Genomic DNA, 21,232 nt, shown 5'->3' with positions numbered 1-21,232 from the left:
AGCTAATCACCCCAATAATTGTGGTAATGACACTTTATTAAAATAATGATGGAGAAATATTGGGGCAGGCACAACTTTAGTAGAAGATGGTTATGGTTCTGGGTCGGGTAAAGGTCAGATTAATCGTGAAGTGGGAATGCTCATGCCTTGTATAAAACTATACTATATACTTTATACTATATACTTTACAAGTATACAATGGGTAAAAAGTCGAAAAACTATTTGAAAGGTGATGCTTCTTGGGTTGGGTTGGGTTATGGTGGTGAAATAACCAATAAACCCAGGCTCAGACGCTGTCGCCTCACACTCACCCTGTTCCCACCGATTTTTTATCCTTTACACCTCCACAGGAAGTTCAGCACAGCCCTGAAGCACAACAATAACTCCACCCCTCCCTGCCCCTTTAGCCTCATTCACAATCACCAACATTCCCCAATACAACACTGACTTTGTCCAGTTGCTCGCCCGCCATAGACGTCAGGCTGAGGAGTGACTGAGGACCCCGAGTGTCTGGCTCCAGAGGTCAAAGACGGAACACAGAGGGGAAGGAGTGAACCAGCAGACGGACTGGTCCATCGCTCTCGCCACTAAGCATGAGAGACGAATGGTTCAAGGGCCTTCTGACTGTAACAGTGACTGCTCTGACTCTCAACACTCCAAATATTTACACTCGATGGAGCCTCGGTCTGAGAGGCCGGTTATACATATCGTTTACAGGGCGCGAGGGTTTCGTAATATATAATGGACATAGAGAAGGTACACTAGAACTTCAACATTATTCTTTTGCTGCCTTGCAAGTTTGTATTTAAAAAAATGATATAAAATTCATCACCATGTTTCTTTTAATGATTTTGTTAAAACAACAAATCATACCAAACGATAAAAACTAAAAATATAATAAAATAATCAATCAATCAATAAATCACATTTTATACAACGTATATATAAAAAATATAAAACATACATACATTCACACATATAAAGTTATTAATTGAACTAATTAATAACTTACTATTAACTAATTAATAACTAAAGTCATTAATAAAATAAAAATAACTAAAATAGCTAAAGTTTTCCAAAGCATGCTAGCAGTGCTTGATCATTTACTTTCATTATAGACATTAAAGTTCAATCAGATGAGTTTTTTTTTAGCTTACATGCTTTTAGAATGATATCCATCAAATGTAATTACGCAATAACAATTAAGTAAGTCAACTGAAAAAGAACAGACCACACATTATTATGATGAAATTATTAATCATATGCTAAACTCTTGCCCTGTGGTAGGCCAAAAAAGAGAGAGACTCTCTCCTTGCGTGCCTGAAGCGAAACAACCAATTTAGTCATTGTGCCACTTTACCAGGCCTGCTCATCAAACTTTACCTCCTCTGTAAACTTCCTCACTTTAATCAAATTTAGCTCTACCCGCATTACACATTTTTCACATACTTGGTGATAAGAGACAGCCACTTATGCCCTCAGTGGGACCTAAGTGTGTGTGTGTGAGAGAGAGAGAGACGCACACACAGACAGACAGAGATCGCCTCAATGTGCGTGACATTTAACACAAGTAGCTGAAGTAAACATGTGTCTCACTTTGGTCAGACAGGGTGGACAGTTGGAGGAGACAGTGAGGCGTTTTATGTTAAGTGGATGTTAGGGTATTAGAGGGGGTTGCAGTATGAAAGAACACAACCTTGGAAGAGAGCAGGCCATGCGGATTTAATAATTGTCCTCTCCTCCTTCGAAGCCACGCAGAAATCCTGATGTTCCGCTGAAGATCCAACTCTCAATTTAACACTAAACCTACATCGAAATCCATCATGGAAATGGAGAAACAACATGGTAATCATGGGCTGCTGGTAGGCCGTGGGCCCTAATTTTAGCCGGATTGAAAAGTCTAAGGTGGGGGGGTGGCCCGGCATTAGGCTGCGGGAACAAACGGGCTGTAATTTGCGAGCCTCTGGTGTGTTTTGGTGATTGCATACAGGCCTTCATTAGAGAAGTGTTGGCAGTGATGATAAAGCGAAGCTTGTTTAGGAGTGATGATCAGAGAGTAGGACAGCGAGAGCAGAGAAGGGAAAAACCACATGCAGGATATTAACAGTTCTCTCCATGAATAATTAGAGAAGAGTCGAGACAGAGTGATGCTGATTTGAACCGCAAACACGCAGCTGCTGCACTTCCATAAGCACATGCACGACGACTACTAGTAAACAAAACGGTCAGACTTCAGTTCACACAAAAAAAATATTACAAATAATAAATACATGAAATGCTATATAATGTATTTTAAAATAATAATCAAAACAACAAATATGTACAAAAAATAAACAAATGCTATCTAAATATAAAATACTTGAAATAATAAATATATACTATAATAATAAATACATATATATAAATAATAATAAATACATATCAGATAAAGTCATTTAAAATAAAAATAAATAATAATATTCAATAATTATAACCCAACATGAGTATATATATACATACATACAGTACAGTTCAAAAGTTTGGAACCACTAAGATTTTTAATGTTTTTAAAAGAAGTTTTGTCTGCTCACCAAGGCTACATTTATTAAATATAAATAATTAAATATATTTGACAAAGTAATTTATTCCTGTGATGCAAAGCTGAATTTTCAGCATCGTTACTCCAGTCTTCAGTGTCACATGATCCTTCAGAAATCATTCTAATATGCTGATTTGCTGCTCAAGAAACATTTATGATTATTTTCAATGTTGAAAACAGTTGTGTACTTTTTTTTCAGGATTCCTTGATGAATAGAAAGTTCAAAAGAACAGCATTTATCTGAAATACAAAGCTTCTGTAGCATTATACACTACCGTTCAAAAGTTTGGGGTCAGTAAGAATTTTTATTTTTATTTTTTTGAAAAGAAATTAAAGAAATGAATACTTTTATTCAGCAAGGATGCATTAAATCAATCAAAAGTGGCAGTAAAGACATTTATAATGTTACAAAAGATTAGATTTCAGATAAACACTGTTCTTTTGAACTTTCTATTCATCAAATAATCCTGAAAAAAAATATTGTACACAAATATTTTGTACAATTGTACACATTAAATGTTTCTTGAGCAGCAGATCAGCATATTAGAATGATTTCTGAAGGATCATGTGACACTGAAGACTGGAGTAATGATGCTGAAAATTCAGCTTTGCCAACACAGGAATAAATTACTTTGTGAAATATATTCAAATAGAAAACAGTTATTTTAAATTGTAATAATATTTCACAATATTACTGTTTTTACTGTATTTTTAATTAAATAAATGTAGCCTTGGTGAGCAGATGAAACTTCTTTTAAAAACATTAAAAATCTTAGTGGTTCCAAACTTTTGAACAGTACTGTATATTAGAGATGACCCTGAATAGTCGACGAATCGAAGCTTCGATAGGAGGAGCCTGATTTGACTACCAATCTCACAGTCGAAGTGTTATGAGACGAGATATCGGGGTTAATATACAGCCTATTATAATAATGCTATAAATAAAAAATGTGAAAAGAAAGAATCTGTTAATAAATATTTTTAATGTGCGTGAATAAATCCAACCACCCCTGTGACAGAGTTAAGTTTCACTTTCCATGATCCTGACCGACAGATGAGCATCTTGGCGGCAGGGACTAAATCTTTAACAATGTCTGGGATAAGAAAATCTAAAGTGTAGAACTGGATGCACTTTGAAATGGTAAAAGATGATCCAAAAAAGTGCGGCGCACTTCTGCCGGCCAATGTTAACAAGCTGACTAATGTTAGCTGACTAGCGCACTATTTGAAAAGACTCAAACGGACACAGGCAGATCGTGTGAAAGACTGTATCCCTGTATTTTGATTGTTTTTCGGTGCATTGATGTTGCACTGTAGAGTTAAAGCTTGCTCGCACAGGCAATTTAGCCGATTTAATTTGATTTGCCGACATGTGAAATGCATATCTATCTGTAGTGTGGCCTTTCTGCAGTTATTTAGGCCTATATATTTTATAATCCAAAATGTTTTTATTCATTTTCTATGTTTGTGTGGTGTTCTGTACATCATGGCTGTGAATGTTTATTCACATTGCCCTTCATTTCAGTTTTAAAAAGATAAAAAGTCACTGTCAGTTTCGTCTATCACAGTTTGGTCGCTTTATTAGAAAGTTGTTTCTCTGTGCCGTGTGTGAGAGAAAAGGCCCGGAAATTGGCTTTACTTCATTTTCCACGTCCCGCTCCATCCCGCTCCATCTCTTGAGGGTGCGAGTCTTTCAAAGTAGCCTATACTCCTTTGGCCTTGAGCGCAGAAGGAGTTTGTGCGCACTATCTAGTTAAATATATAATATATAATAATACATATATATATATTTTTGATCATATAATTATATTATGTGTCACCCGCATCATAAGGATAAAAGCTGATGTGTTAGATAAAAGCATATTTAGCTGTTAAAACGAGTACTTGAGCCCTCACTCCAGGAGGAGGTCTCGAGCAAGAGCTTAGAGGAAGAAAGACAAGTTTGAGTGTTTTCCTGGCAAGCCTCGAGAGGCTCCCCAGCACACTTCAGAGAAAACATTTTGACTAAGAGCTCGCTGCTATCTGTATTTGTATAATTTCTCTTGCATTCGGTTTACATTCTTCCAGGCATTTCCAGCGCTTTATTTTAGGAAACGGAGACGCTCGCTTTAGATTACAGCAAAATAAATCACGCTGGCTTGTTGTTGGGCACAAATAAACGATACAAAGTGTTGATTTAAAAATAAAAATTTGGAAGTGGAGAGATATGCTCTTCCTGTCGAGGTTTCCGGAAAGCCAGTAAACATACTGCTGTCTGTCACAGTGGGAGTCGGGACGAGTCACGGCCGAGCCACAGGAAGGGGTAGCACAGACCTCTGTGAGTGAGCGTGAGTGTGTGTGTGTGTGTGTGTGTGTGTGTGTGTGTGTGTGTGTGTGTGGAGACAGTGAGACGGTGGGGTCAGTGTCCTTCTCTACACACAGGCCTGCCCAGCTGCCAAGTACCCAGCTGCCGGGTAGGTGTCTGTTTACAGGGCGGCCCGGTCTGAGGAGGCCAATGGCTGCCCTTCGTTTCTGCCTGACACACAAACACACATAAACAAAACAGCATATCTGACCACTCCAATCCATGTTTAAACGAACATCCAATTTCATCTGACTCTGATCAGAGGTTTGGTTTGAGCTGAGCGTGAGACAGGAGGTTTTAGGTAGTGAAATTTGTGAGAATGAGAGTTCGACTGAGAAAGCACAGAGCTCTTTATTCTAATTCAACATGGCTGAAATGAACATGGAAGGGAGCTGCTTTCTTTCATTAAAAGGTGAGGCCCTGTCATTTCAAACATGCAAATGGGGAAAGATCGGTGGCCCCAGAACTCACGGTCTTGTGTTACACAGGATCGCTATGCTGCGGTCACAGGCCTGTTTTATGTAATATAAGTTGATGGCAAAATTGCAAACCACACAGCTAAACTTGGCAATTTTTTTTCCTTTCGTTCATGTAATACATGTCTAAAATTATCTTTAAAATCAGCGGTTCTCATCTGGTGGGTTGCAACCCAAAGATGAATAAAAATAATCATTATTATGACAAATAAATAAGCTTGCTGACTTTTAAAATGAAAAAAAAAAAAAATAAAATAAATAAAAAAAAAAAATAATATATATATATATATATATATATATATATATATATATATATATATATATATAAAATTTTGCAGCAATTTGTCAATTCACAGAAAGTAGCAAAATTATGCAAATGTGGTTTGCGTGAACAGTGTACATTTGCCCTCATTTTCAAAATTCATGAAAAACAAAATTATGCAAGGTCAGAGAAAATACAACCCATACAACATTAATTATGGTATAAACATGATTTATGCTAACCACAATGCATTTCATAAAATGAATTGCCTTGATTATCAAAAATTAATTTTAAGGACAACTTTGGTATTATGTTGGGTTGCCAGTTGATGCCCAATATAAAATCTGTTTAAAACCATCAAAATTATCCGTATATTTTGTATATATATATATATTAGTGCTGTCAAATGATTAATCATGATGAAAGGGTCCAAAATAAAAATGTGTATACTGTGTATATTAAATATAAAATATATTTTAGATGAAGCAAAAAAATTAGCAGCAAACACTTAAGATGGGTTTGGTGCACACAGGGGTAAAAAGTACCCCATGTGTACAATGAAATATCCTGCTGTATCTTTAATGTTGTGAGCCTATTTTTCTGCTGGAGGTCCTGCACATCTTGTTCAGATACATGGCATCATGGATTCTATCAAATACCAACAGATAAAAAATCAAAACCTGACTGTCCCTGTTAGAAGTCATATAATAGGCCGTGGTTGGATCTTCCATCAGGACAATGATCCAAAACAAACATCAAAACCAACACAAAAATGGGTCACTGAACACAAAACCAAGCTATTGCCATGGCCGTCCCAGTCCCCTGACCTGAACCCTAAAGAAAATGAGTGGAGTGAACTGAAGAGAAGCACCACCAACATGGAGCTGGGAATCTGAAGGATCTGGAGAGATTCTGCATGAAGGAATGATCTCTGATCTCTTGTCAGGTTTTCTCCAAACTCATCAGGCATTATAGGTGAAGACTCAGAGCTGTTATCTTGGCAAAAGGAGGTTGCAAAAAGTATTGAATAAAAGGGTTATGATTAATTGTGAGCAATGTGTATTAGAGAGAAACATTTCTCTCATTCTGAGATCCCCCCCCCCCCTTTTAAAATTATTATTCTCCAATGAAAGGTTGGATTTTTGTAGATTTTTTTTAAATAAAAGATCAAAAGTATTAATGATGCAGATTTATTTTCACAGCCTTCTTTGGTCATATTTACCAATGGTATGAATAATTTTGAGCACTGTGTATGTGTGTGTGTGTGTATGTATATATATATATATATATATATATATATATATATATATATATATATATATATATATATATATATATATATATATATATATATATATACACACACACAGTATCCCACAGAAATGAGTACACCCCTCACATTTTTGAAAATACTTTATTATATAAAATATAACACCAGATTTACACACCTGCTCCCCATTGAGACCTTGTAACACTAACGAGTCACATGACACCGGGGAGAGAAAATGGCTAATTGGGCCCAATTTGGACATTTTCACTGAGGGGTGTACTTACTTTTGTGGCCAGCGGTTTAGAAATTAATGGCGAGTTATTTTGAGGGGACAGCAAATTTACACTGTTATACAAGCTGTACACTCACTACATTACATTGTAGCAAAGTGTCATTTCTTCAGTGTTGTAAATGTGTTGTAAAAGATATAATAAAATATTTACAAAAATGTGAGGGGTGTACTCACTTCTGTGACATATATGTATATATATATATATATATATATATATATATATATATATATATATATATATATACACAGTATGTCACAGAAGTGTATATGTGTACAGTATGTCACAGAAGTATATATATAGTATATTTTTATATATATACACATTAAAAACAATGAAGCATTTTAAAGTGCCGTAATCACAATAAGCTGTACACATAAGTGACCTAATATGTGAAAACAGATGCCAACAAAAAAACATAATACATCCTGACACTAAACCTAAAGGGAGATTAAATATGCATCGCAAGAAAAAAAAAGAAAAGAGAAATAGAAAAAAAGCACACCACTGCAGTCACGTCCACTAACACTATGAGCGTTCTAATGCGTGCATGTGAAATGTGATGATAGCTTTCCTCTTTCCTGTCTGCTTCTCCTTCCAGCACCACTCCCATCCCCCCTTTCAGTTCATCTTAATTATGGCACAATTAGGCGCTACAAATGGCGTCAGAGCGCATGCTGCCCGTGTCTGAGCTGTGTCAGTGTTTCCAATTTCCTGCAGTAATGGGCCTGTGATGGCTGCCCCTGCTGTCCGCCACTCTGACCCCACCAGGCCCTGAGGTCATGACCCCTGAGCTCTGCTGGTGTGTTTACAGCCCAAAGGGGTCGATGGTCGTTGGCTTAAGGGGGTGCTGGATTACCTTACAGGCTCAGGAGAAACATACAAAGACAAAAAGGATCACAAAATAAATCTCTAAATGTTTTGCTATAATGTGTAATGGCAACCTAGACAGTCACCACTCACTTGTGAGGCTTCAGATCATTCCTATATATGGGAGCATATCCAGAAATGGCCAGTTGAGGTGATGGTAATGTCTTCAGTGTGATCCTATCTGATTTCAATTGCTTTTACACATGTGCATTCAAATCAAATCCACATTTCATAATAATAACTAAGCCACTGCCTTCGTACAAAAAGTGTGCGACCTTAAGAGCTGTTTCATTTCTAAACAAAACACACTATTACTTTTTCAGACAGGCTGTAAATGGAGTTTTTCCATATTTCCATAAAAAACTGAATATGACATTTGCTGGGGGGCTTGAAGGAGCAGTACAAACTTGGCTCAGGCTTCTGCCGTTTCATTGATTAATTCCCATCAGACCTTATAGTCTTAGCTTAATACATCAGCAGCCCAGCCTTCTAGCGGTAAACGTTCAGAGTCTTTCTCAATGAATATCACATGTACGGTTTCAAAAGGTTGCCAGGTTGCGTGGACCCCATGTCAACTTCCCCTCGTGTCTTTCTGTAGCCACTAGCTCCTGACACCGGCTCACACAAGATACGCATTACGTCCCATGGATCTATTCCCGAGGCTTTAGTGTGTATATTACTCTTATTAAAGGGCCGTCTTCATTGGGTTTTGGAGTTCCTTTAAGACGGCAATTGCACATTTCAAAAGAGTTGAGCCGGTGGTAACTTAATATCCACAAAAGGACCCGTTACTTCTGTGCTGCGTGGGGTGTCAGATCAACAGTAGACCGGGAGAAGGTCATCAATTCTTATTTAAGACCTGTTTCATTCGCTATTTGACATGGCCTGGCTATTAACTCCAAATGGTTTAGCAAAATTTCCCAGTGGTTCTATTTTTTAAAATTTACTATCATTAATAATAATAGAAAAAAAGTGAAAATGTAACTCTCCCAGAAAAAGATTTGCAGAAAAAAAAAAAAAAAAAAAAAAAAAAAAGAGAAATGACTAAACCACAAATACCAATATCACACAGCGAGAGAGAGGATTCTGAAAACAAACAAACTCCAAGTATGCTTAAGTATCAATAAACACAATTCTTCCGTCTCGGAAGCTTCCTGCTTTATTTGATTAAGCGGGGCGAAAAAAACAGAGCAGTCATGCTCATTGCTTTTCTTCCTCTTCCCTTCCCCTGCAATCTTCTATGTGCCTAATGGGAATCGGAAGTTTAAGTGAAGCTGCCTGGCTAGCCTCGGCCTAACCTCTCCATCTGGAAGGGAACTTGCCAGCCTTGGGGCTACTCCCAACCCTTCCCAGCTGTTGAGTTTGGGGCTTTTGTTTTTGTGGGCTTGGGAAAGCATATTTTTATAAATGATTGCCATATCCTCCACCAGCTGCTGACCCCGCGCCCGTCCCTGGTTCTCATTTCAGCCGCGACTGACCCCGAGCGTCCGAGAGCAGGGGCCTGCGACCGGTTTGGAACGCTGAGGTAAGTGCGAGCGAGGAGATTCCGCTTCAGAAAATCCGCGATGACTTCCGTTATTGACATAAAGAGTGAATTTGTGTCTCAGAATGCTTCCACAATGTACCAAACTGAGATTTGATTAGAGATCTCAGAGCGTGCATCTGCTGCAGGCCTGGTGTGTATGAGTCACTAAGCATGTGGTTTGTCTCATCACTCTCTCTCTCTCTCTCTCATGTTGGTTTTAATCAAGGCGTCTGTAACAGGGAGGAGTCGACCTCCTCTTTCTTCACGGACTCAACTGCCAATGATGTGTAACTTCGGTTTCTATGGAAGCCTCAATAATACTACTCCCTAAACTTGCAGCAAGCGGCAACAAATTAAAAACCATCTCTGAATGGCTGGCACGTACTGTTGTGTTGACCTGGTTGTGCTCCTTTTTCCCTTTCTTTTCTTTTTTCAGACGAGGAGAAAGGGGCCCAAGGGTCTAAGCGCAAAGACAAGGCGGGTGTCTCGGTTTGTGAAAATTTAAAAGCCTTTGTGCTACCTGAGCACCAGAAATAGCCGTCACCATCCTCTGTCATGTTTACGGCAACCGTCAAATGAAGGAGGAAGGCTCGGCGTTAATTAAAAATACATTGGCCGTTAACGCGTAGGCTGGTGCCAATAGGCTGCGTATTTTGCGCTTTCGTTGCAGTATTGATGAGGCTGCTGGCGCTCCATAATTCATCAAGCCTGGCCACCTCAGGTGAGGGCCGCCCACTGTAGAGCCAAGCCGTCCTGTTCACAGCGTGGCACTGCAACACACTATTCTCAGCACTTTCTCTGCTCGGCTGCTGTGTGTAGCACACTGCTGGGTAATTGCATGGTAATACTTCATTATGGCAGCACTGTAATTTGGGCACCGGACACTTCAAAGGGAGGCAAAAACCTCTTCACAGACAGCGCAAATTACTGCGAGTCCACATAACCCCTGCTTTGTTTTGACTGGTATTGTTTTTGGCAAAGTATCGTGGTCCAAAATAAACAGGCGAGCGATTAGAGTATATTTTCAATCGTATAATCGTCGCAGCTTATTACAAAGCGCAGCGGCACGGCGTGAAAGAGTTAAAAAGTGGATTTTGCCATCATGTGAAGCCAAGAAGTATAAAATTCAGTATCAAAGGCTTATCTAAACAAATGGCAGCTTCTGAACGCCGCGGTCGCGGATGGAGCTAGCCGGCACACGGGCTGGTGAGACGAGGGCTGACCGGAGGTACAGAGCAGCTGGAGGAGATCCATCCTCACAGCAATCCATAATCACATGCTCATTTCTGCTTCCCGCTCATGTATGATTCTGAGAACAAAAGTTCACACTCACGGTTGGGCTTCTGTACACTTCAGTCGAAGCACTGGACTGTCATTTACTCCTGGCATTGAAGAGTTTGTTCATCCAAAAATGAAAAATCAGTCATCATTTAGTCACTCTCATGTCGTTTCAATTCTGTATGACTTACTTTCTTCTGCAGAACATAAAAGAAGATGAAAATTGCCAAACATGAAAATTGCACCTGCAAAAACCGCAATTTGGATGTAAGGAAATAGAATTACAATGCAATGAAATTCACATAAATTTTAAATTAAAAAAAAAAAATGAAATTCAAATAAATTCTATTGCCGTAAAAAGAGCAAAGTTACCGTTTAAAGGTTTGGGGTCAGTAAGATTTATTTTTTATATACTTTTATTCAGCAAGGACGCACTAAATTCACAAAAAGTGACAGTAAAATCTTCAATAATCTTACTATTTAAAATAAATGCTTTTCTTTAAAACTTTCTGTTCATCAAAGAACCCAACAAAAATGTATCATGGTAATCATAAAAATATTAAGCAGCACAACTGATTTCAACACTGACAATAAGAGATGAGAAATGTTTGGGTCAAAAGCAACTTTTGGACCCCATTGACTTTCACTTTCATATTTTAAAAATATCTTCTTTTGTGTTTCACAGAAGGAGGAAAATCTTACAGGTCTGGAACAACATGAAGGTGAGTAAATAATGAAAAAAAAAAAAAAAAAAAAAAAAAAAAAAAAAATTGTTTGTTTTGGGGTGAACTATCCCTTACTGGACTTCAGGTGAGTAATATAACTTGTGTTCATCCATTTAAATGGTGATGCTAACTTGCATGGGATGTCGATTTTGTTCTTTCTCCACCTTCATAAAAGAACTCCAGTGATATCAAGGGATACGGAAAGACATGAACACTTGGTGCAACTTAGATACAGCACAAAGTTGCAGCTGCCTGCCAATATCCTGCAGATGATTACAAAGTTCAAACACAGCAAGACTTCATTCATTAAAAATGCAGTACACAGACAAACACATCCTACTTTTCAGTCCTACTGTCTTGTGTATCTTACACACGGGTGCACACATGAAGCCAGTAAGGTCTGTTAAACACAGGTTTTGTCCAAAATCTATTCCAGCATCACAGGTGGTGTTCCAACAAGCTGATATGTACAAAACAACCTGCACACTCTAAACACACCAATGATAAATGGATAGTCGGGGCACAAAAGCAGAAAGAAGAAACATTTTTGAGCATAAATATTTCAATTTTTTATTTTTCTAGACACAACTTCACCAGTCGTACACATGGCATTAGCAACATCATAGCACAGAGCAAACATGGCCAGGGGTTATTATTTAAACAGATCATTTTACAACATACTGAGCAGCAATACTGCAAATTTGTGCCATAAATTCTAAGTGACAACCAGTGGTCAATCGTGCCTTTTTAGTACGTGGGTTGAAGCAAGAATCCCTGTAATCAAATATTGTGTTCTAACTAGCGACCAGCAATTTCTCTGCCCACAATGAATGCAAAAATCACAATTACAGAAACAGCAATTTTGAATCTGAATGTAAAGAAGGAACATTACAATAAATTGAAAATAAAAGAAATGCATATTATAGTAAAAAGATTTTTTTTTTTTTTTTTAAAGAAATTAATACTCAGCAAGGCCACATTAAATTGATCAAAAGTGACAGTAAAGACATTTATAATGTTACACGCGATTTCCATTTCAAATAGATGCTGTTCTTTTGAACTTTCCATTCATCAAAGAAGCCTGAAAAATGCATCATGGTTCCACACAATTATTAAGCAGCACAACTGTTTTCAAAAACATTATAATACTGTTATTGATAATAATAAGATATGTGAATCATCACATCAGAATGATTTCTGAAGGATCATGTGACACTGAAGACTGGAGTAATTCAGCTTTGACATCACAGGAATAAATTACATTTTTAAATATATTAAAACAGAAAATAATTGTAATACTATTTCACAGTTTTACTGTTTTTACTGTATTTTTGATAAATTAATGCAGCTTTGGTGAGCATAAGCAACTTCTTTCAAAAACGGGCTTATAGGCCTTACGGACAGAATGAACATTAGAGCAGAAAAACTGGTTCGGACAAAAACTGATTAACAAGGAGAGTTAAATTATCGCTGTATTGTTTTGCATCTGGTTAAGACACTGTGTTAGATGTATTCTTCTAACACTGTATAACATCTATATCAAACAACTGCAAAAATGAAACTGATGGACCAGTCCAGCACAGTTCATGACAGTTTACTCATCTAAAGCTTTGTTTTTTCAAATAATATTGCTGTATATTTCAAAATATATTCATATAGCTGGCAGCATCAGAACACCAGTTGAAGCTCCGCTATACAGTAGATGATAAATGTCACCAGGTCAGGGGGGCAACTGGACACACACATTTGGCATTTTGTGCTTTTACTTCTATCAGTTCAACTCATTTACTAATGAACACTGATATGTTTGAGCTATGTGCAGGCTATGTTTGACACAGTAAAATCACGACTTGTTGCCACCTAAACTACATTGTGGCACCGCCCTGAATTCGGTATTGTGCAATGCTCCTCTTTCCGAGGCCATTTTGAACGTTACTTTCAGTCTGAAAAGGGCCGCAAAACTGGCAACTGGCACTGTAGTTAAGTGTTGGTTACACGGTGGTCATTAGTTGCTTTTTGATCCACATTTTTGCACTAACGTCCCTAAGCGCACCGATGGCGGGGGTGTTGCGCTGGGCTGTGGCCCTCCTCTCTCCCGTCCTCTCCTCTCTCCACTCCTCTCCTTTCTTCTTCACTCTCACACATATTGATGGTAAATCAATGAAGGAAATGAAGGGAGGAAAGGAGGATGAAAGGGGAGGAGTGATGGAGTGGATGTGCATGCTTTAAAAAGGAAATAATAATTGATAATAAAAAGAAAAGGCAGAAATGATAAACGGCAGAAAGAGCGTCCTTTAGGATATACCTGCAGAGAAACAAAAACACAAAGGAAGAAAGGAAAGAAAAAAGCGTATGTTTAATGTTGGGTGGACACTTTTTCCAAGCATGCAAGTTATTCCATCATTCCTGAGCAGTGTTGGGGGTGATATGTCAGTTAACGGGCTTTTATTTTATTTTATTTTTCAACTCTTTCCCTGCCAGCATTTAAAAAAAAAAAAAAAAAAAGTTGCCAGCCACCGCCAGCGTTTTTGATCATTTTCACAAAAATTTGATGGCCCCCAGAATATTTTGTTATATGAATATCTGAACATGTAATTTCAAAAGAAAAATTCAAAAGAAAGAACACAGCCTCTGCTTTTAAACAATAAATGTTTCATTGTAGCTTAATGGATTAGGCTATTTTTTGATCAGTACTTAATTGTAGTGTAAGTTTTATAAAAAAAAAAACAAAAAAACCCCCAAAAAGCTAATTTTCAAATACGACAACATGCAAAAGCAATGCTTTTATCACTTGTTTCTGCTTCTTTTTTCCTGTGTTTTTATCCAGAGATTCAAGGGTTAGTTCACCCAAAATTCAAATTCTGTCATTAATTACTCAACCTCATGTTGTTCCAAACCCCTAAGACCTTCAAGGCTCCGGTATACTTCAAACAAAGTTCTTTTTCGTTCTTCGTTTAGAGGTAAAATGGAATTCGAAATGCGTGACCAGCGATATACTGTAAACGAACATCTGACGCCGCCCACACTGCTGAGATCGACGTTTAGATGAATATGTAAATATGTGCCATGCACTTTCTTCTCAGTAACAAAATAAACACAACAAAAAGGAGAAAACAGCAAGCATTTATTATAGAAAGCATAAGAAAAGCGTCTGATCAGAACAGCATGGAAATGTTAGCACGAGCTCTGCAAATCAGCACTCCAGTCACGTCACGTCTTCATATAGCACTTTATTCAATAGATTGCTTAAAATCAAGCAGCTTTACAGTATCAAACATGAAAAACAGTGTTAGTGCCTCATTTTTTTACAAGCACAACTTCATTTTGTACTATAAAGCGGCTATCCAGTGTGTTCATGTTTTCACCCACGGAGATCTTACCTCAACAAACTCTACAGATCAAATGAGTCAGAGACACGGTCCACGCGAGTGAAGGCGGAGCCTCAGCGCACGCCTCTTATTACGTTATTGTCACTGACCAATGGTAGTACGAAGGTGTTTTGCAGCTGGAGTGAACTTTTCCTGAAAGTTCGCTTTGGCAAGCCATTTCAAACTTCCAAAAAGAACACAAAACGAACTTCATTTTGGCCTGATTTTGTTCAAAATGACATCACATCAGTTCATTCTACGATTTTGTTTGAAGTATACCGGGGCCTTCATTCATCTTGGGAACACAAATGAAGATATTTTTGATAAAATCAGATGGCTCAGTGAAGCCTCCATTGATAGCAAGTTAATTTCTACTTTCAGTGCCCAGAAAGGTACTAAAGAAATATTTAAAACAGTTCATGTGACTACAATGGTACAGCCTTAATATTATAAAGCGACGATAATACTTTTTGTGCACCAAAAAAACAAAATAACGACTTTATTCAACAATATCTAGTGATGGGCGATTTCAAAACACTGCTTCATGAAGCTTCGAAGCTTTACGAATCTACGAATTGCCCCCCAGTGGTGAACCATTCAATTTTGAAACATTTCGAAACACTTACGACATAAAGTCTCGTTTACTGAAATCACATGACTTTGGCAGTTTGATACATGCTCCGAACCTCTGATTCGAAACAAAAGATTTGCAAATCTTCAAAGCTTCATGAAGCAATGGCCCATCACTAGATATTGTTGAATAAAGTCGTTATTTTGTTTTGTTGGTGCACAAAAAGTATTCTCATTGTTTCATAACATTAAGGTTGAAACACTGTAGTCACAGAAACTGTTTTAAATATGTCTTTAGTACCTTTCTGGGCACTGAAAGTGGAAATTAACTTGTTGTCAATGCAGGCCTCACTGAGCCATCAGATCAAAAATATCTTAATTTGTGTTCTGAAGATGAATAAAGGTCTTACGGGTGAGGGTGAGTACTTAATGACAGAATTTTCATTTCTGGGTTAACTAACCCTTTCAGTACTCTTTCAGAAGATGCATAATAGCGCCCCCTACCATATAACAGTGAAAACAAGGAAAGCCGGAAAATTCTGTCCTATCAAATTTTGTATAAATAACTTTAAAATAACTTTTAATAACCTTAAAAAATAAAATATAAAAATATAAAAAGTATTATATAAATTTACTATATATAAAATAAAACTTCTATTGGTTGTGCAAGATTAAAAATATATATCAAAAATGTAGCTTTCAGAGGAGTGACACATTTCCTGTGATTCTGATTCCAGTGTAAATATTTATGCCATACTTTTTGTAATAAAATATATATTATATATATATACACATATATATATATATATATATATATATATATATATATATATATATATATATATATATATATATATATATACACACACACCTTAAAAATAGCACTTTCCATTTAAAAAAAAATTCTGTAAAAGTATTGTGGCATGTTGCTTTCCAAAGAATGTAACGATATAACATAATTTGTTAGTTTTCTTTAAAAAAATTCCACAATATCTTAACGTATTTCTTTTAAAAGTAACGTCCCCCAACACTGTTCCTAAGCAAGCCTATGTGGTGTGGGAAAGAAATGCACATTGAGAAGAAAAGGCTGTGTTTATCCATTTAATGTACGAACTCTCATGGACCTGTCAAGAGACTGTGCTATTAGCTTATTAGAGTCATACCGCTGCTGGAGTGTTCTCTGTCCGTTAAAGACATTAGCGGGAAACACAGACTGCACATTAACACCAGCGAGTGAATCCCAGTAAAAAGCCAGCGAAGATGTGAGGTAAACCGCCACGAAGATTCACTGAACATCAAAGAAAAGCACGGTGGGGATAAAAAAAGATGAAGGCTGTAAGTATGTGTTTAAAACACAAGAGAAACATGTGTGTTTGACTGTTGCTCTCTCGACTTGTCAGAACAGTGAAAGCGAGTAAGTGGCGTGTGAGTGGCCCGTGTGTAGACGCTGAGTGAGGGTAATGATTGTGCTAGCCTGCAGACCATTTATTTGGCCATCTTAACTCAATTAAAAGAAAACAAGGCCGTCATGACCTTCAGATGAACTGTTCTCTCATCTCAGGCGCTGCTTCTCACAGGGCCAGAATTGATGTTCGCAAGATGCAGTCAGTCAAGGGCACTTACACACCTTCTGTATATGCATGGCTTATGGCTGAAGTTAGCACAATGGTGAAAGTTAACAAAATGGCTAAAAACTTCCTCAAAAGGCTTACATATTGACACTTTTTGTATTAGTAATTTAAAAAAAAAAAAGCTATAAACGTACATGAAAATTAGTTTCCAGAACTGGATCTTGATACCTCGATACTCCACTGACCTTTGAGGAGTCAAAGCTGCTCCCTTCCAGAAGTATTGGAGAGGGGCCTCTGCCTCAGGCTCAGAGACCATGATATAAATATATCCAGCCTGTTTTATATGCAGCTACACGGAGGAGTGTGGCTGGGGTGAGGGCAGGAAACACTAAGCACTGCATAAATCTAGAATGTGCAAAATCTTCACCAGCCCCACAGAGAAGAAACACCCAGCTGAAAATATCAACCAGTGACTGGTGCAGTAACAGAACAAGGGGTGACCAGTCCAGAGGGGAAACATAAGGGAAGTTTTCTTTCAAGTACTCTGCCGTGTTCTTGTTCGGGTTGTGTCTCATGGGTTGGGACCAGGCGTGCTCTCATCTCTCACCCGTGGAGTACCCTCAGGGCAAGTAAACATTTGTGAAATTTGGAAAAGTTGGTGGTTGTGTTCTGAACAGTGTATGATTTGTTCATCATGTACCGCACGTGCTACGGAACACCGACAGTGCCACCCCATTCATATGTGTTTAAGCAAACTCTCAGCAGTAGAACAGGCTAAGGGGGTCTTTCTAAAGCTGAAGCTAGGCACAGTGCCATCAATGTGGTTAAATCAGTCTGAGCCCCAGTGGTCGGCTACAGGCAGAGCAACGCAGAGCCGATGGGTTAATCAAGCTCAGAGATTAAGAATCTGTACAGATGTGAGATAAACACAAATCAGTGTGAAATATAAGGGTACATTTATGTGTTATAATGTGGACAATGTTTTTTTAAATTATATATTTATTTATCTAAATACAAGTATACATACAGTACAGTCCAAAAGTTTGGAACCACTAAGATTTTTAATGTTTTTAAAAGAAGTTTCGTCTGCTCACCAAGGCTACATTTATTTAATTAAAAATACAGTAAAAAACAGTAATATTGTGAAATATTATTACAATTTAAAATAACTGTGTACTATTTAAATATATTTGACAAAGTAATTTATTCCTGTGATGCAAAGCTGAATTTTCAGCATCGTTACTCCAGTCTTCAGTGTCACATGATCCTTCAGAAATCATTCTAATATGCTGATTTGCTGCTCAATAAACATTTATGATTATTTTCAATGTTGAAAACAGTTGTGTACTTTTTTTTCAGGATTCCTTGATGAATAGAAAGTTCAAAAGAACAGCATTAAGCTTCTGTAGCATTATACACTACCGTTCAAAAGTTTGGGGTCAGTAAGAATTTTTATTTTTATTTTTTTGAAAAGAAATTAAAGAAATGAATACTTTTATTCAGCAAGGATGCATTAAATCAATCAAAAGTGGCAGTAAAGACATTTATAATGTTACAAAAGATTAGATTTCAGATAAACACTGTTCTTTTGAACTTTCTATTCATCAAATAATCCTGAAAAAAAATATTGTACACAAATATTTTGTACAATTGTACACATTAAATGTTTCTTGAGCAGCAGATCAGCATATTAGAATGATTTCTGAAGGATCATGTGACACTGAAGACTGGAGTAATGATGCTGAAAATTCAGCTTTGCATCACAGGAATAAATTACTTTGTGAAATATATTCAAATAGAAAACAGTTATTTTAAATTGTAATAATATTTCACAATATTACTGTTTTTACTGTATTTTTAATTAAATAAATGTAACCTTGGTGAGCAGACGAAACTTCTTTTAAAAACATTAAAAATCTTAGTGGTTCCAAACTTTTGGACTGTACTGTATTATTATTATTAATAACAGTAATAAAAATAACATTTACAATAAGCACTGCATTCTGTCTATATATATATATATATATATATATATATATATATATATATATATATATATATATATACACACACACACACAAAATATTTACTAAAACTACAATAAAACATTAATCTTATTATTATTGATAATACTATTAATAATATTAATAATATCATCAACAAGTGTTGTTTTTGGTTCATAAAAATACATTTTAATATATTCATAATAATTAATTAATGTAATTAATAAATCATATTATTAATGATAATAACATATGTATTGTGTTGTGTCTAATATAAATAGATTATTATAAATAAATTATTGTTATTATTATTATTATTGATAATATAAATTATTATTGATTATAATATATTGATTATATATAATATTAATATCAACAAAGTATTGTATTTTCTAATAAATAAATGTTTTTATAAAAAATATTATTTAATTATATTAGACACAACACAATACATATTATTGTTATCAACAACAACAACAACAACAATAACAGTGTCTTGCATTGTGTCTAATATAAACAAATAAATAAAAGGTTATAAAAATATAACAATTATGTAAAATATATACAATTGATGTGTTTTAACACAAATGTATATTTTTTAAATTTAATTCTATAAAAGTATCAATAACTGTTGTAGCCATGTTTGTTGGCGGAACCTATGGTTTCCTGTAAGAGATCACATCACAGATGTCGGGTGTTTGAATCAATAGCTGTAAAACCCACATCCAGAGAGATGGATGCAGAGATGGTGAGAGAGACCCTACGGATTGACTGACTCTGCCATGGCCACCTGGACCATCATCCCCCCCTCCCTTCCTCTCATAATCAGAAGGCGACAGACAATCCTGCAAGCACAATGTGAAGACAATCCCCACACTGTATTTGAGGAGGTGTCAAACAGGGTAAATCCCCTCAGCCCACGCCTCACCATAAAGCACAAACACATGCAAAATTAATCTAGAGAAGAGCAGGGGTTAAGCCTGTGGGACAAAACCGGGTCAGTACAATACAATGAATCTCTTCTCCCCCTCTTCCTCTCCTTCACACACATTCATGCAAACACACAATCAGGAGGGACACACAGACGCCTGAGTCCAACAACAACAGCTGTTTATAGTAGTCCGTTTCCAGCTAATTTGCCAAAATAGATGTAACAAACGGCAACCTCATTTGTGTAACGGGTAACATGGCCGTTATTGGCTTCCAGATGCGTTCGTGCTCACCCACATGATAAAAGTATAAACAATGAAGATATTTATGCTGGGTTTTACTATAATTGAGAGCTCTATGAAATCTGACTGACTTTAAATTAGCTCTCCGCACTCACATTTCTGGAAATAATTCACTGCTGCTCATAACCGTCAATGTGCACTGTTTACTTCCTCTGTTATATTCACTTCCTAGATCCATCACACACAGTAAAATCCCCAGAGTTAAATCAACTCTGCTCAGAGTACATATGGTCCCTCTCTAAATAGTGTTAAAGTAACACTGAAGCAGAGTTAAAGTTAATGAGACAATTAAGCAATTAATAAGGCTGTGACTGAAGTCAGTTGTAGTTCTTGTGTTTCTCTTTTCTTCAGTGATTCTGCTTGTTAACAGCAGTTGTTTATCACTAATGCACAATCATCACTTAATTAATTGCTTAATTATCTCATTAATTTAACTCTGCTTTAGTGTTATTTTAACACAATTTAGAGAAGGACCATATGTACTCTGAGCAGAGTTGATTTAACTCTGGAGATTTTGCTGTGCAAATAAAGCAAAAATTGCTGCAAAAGAAACACAAACAAACCAAATTAAGTATTAAAACACACAAGATGAGCTGGCAGACAGACAAAATGTCCTAACTGTCACAATGACGAGGGTCAGCGCATCGGTCTGGGTCAACAGCAGGAATGGGCACATGGCTGTAAAGAAATGGGTGGAGGTGGGGAAAAATGTAATGAGTGGTTCGAAACAACTAAAACTTTGCCACACTGCTTACACAATCAATTAATTTGCTAAAGATCATCAAATCAAAAGGAAAATTATGTAACTGTCATATTTACAGCACACTGCCCAAGCTTTTCTTTTCCTTTATAATGGAAGTCAATGGTGAC

At 36.8% G+C, this 21,232-nt stretch overlaps 1 protein-coding gene across 4 annotated transcripts in view; it reads right to left on the bottom strand.

Annotated features, from left to right (window-relative positions):
* The window catches only part of bcas3 (BCAS3 microtubule associated cell migration factor), a 272,896-nt gene that overhangs the window by 100,885 nt on the left and 150,779 nt on the right, over positions 1 to 21,232 (bottom strand). Inside the window, exon 23 of one of the 4 annotated variants that reach the window (XM_048162170.1) lies at positions 12,910 to 13,923. The exons of the other annotated variants lie outside the window; for them this stretch is intronic. Within the exon in view, the coding sequence (XP_048018127.1) occupies positions 13,913 to 13,923 (11 nt within the window). The 3' untranslated portion in view covers positions 12,910 to 13,912. Of the gene's footprint in view, positions 1 to 12,909; positions 13,924 to 21,232 lie in introns of those variants that run through there. 4 annotated transcript variants of the gene reach the window in all.

This window comes from Megalobrama amblycephala, linkage group LG16, assembly GCF_018812025.1.
Source record: "Megalobrama amblycephala isolate DHTTF-2021 linkage group LG16, ASM1881202v1, whole genome shotgun sequence".
Lineage (NCBI taxonomy): Eukaryota > Metazoa > Chordata > Actinopteri > Cypriniformes > Xenocyprididae > Megalobrama > Megalobrama amblycephala.
Note: the sequence above shows the minus strand (reverse complement) of the source record. Positions and strands in the feature narration are given on the sequence as shown.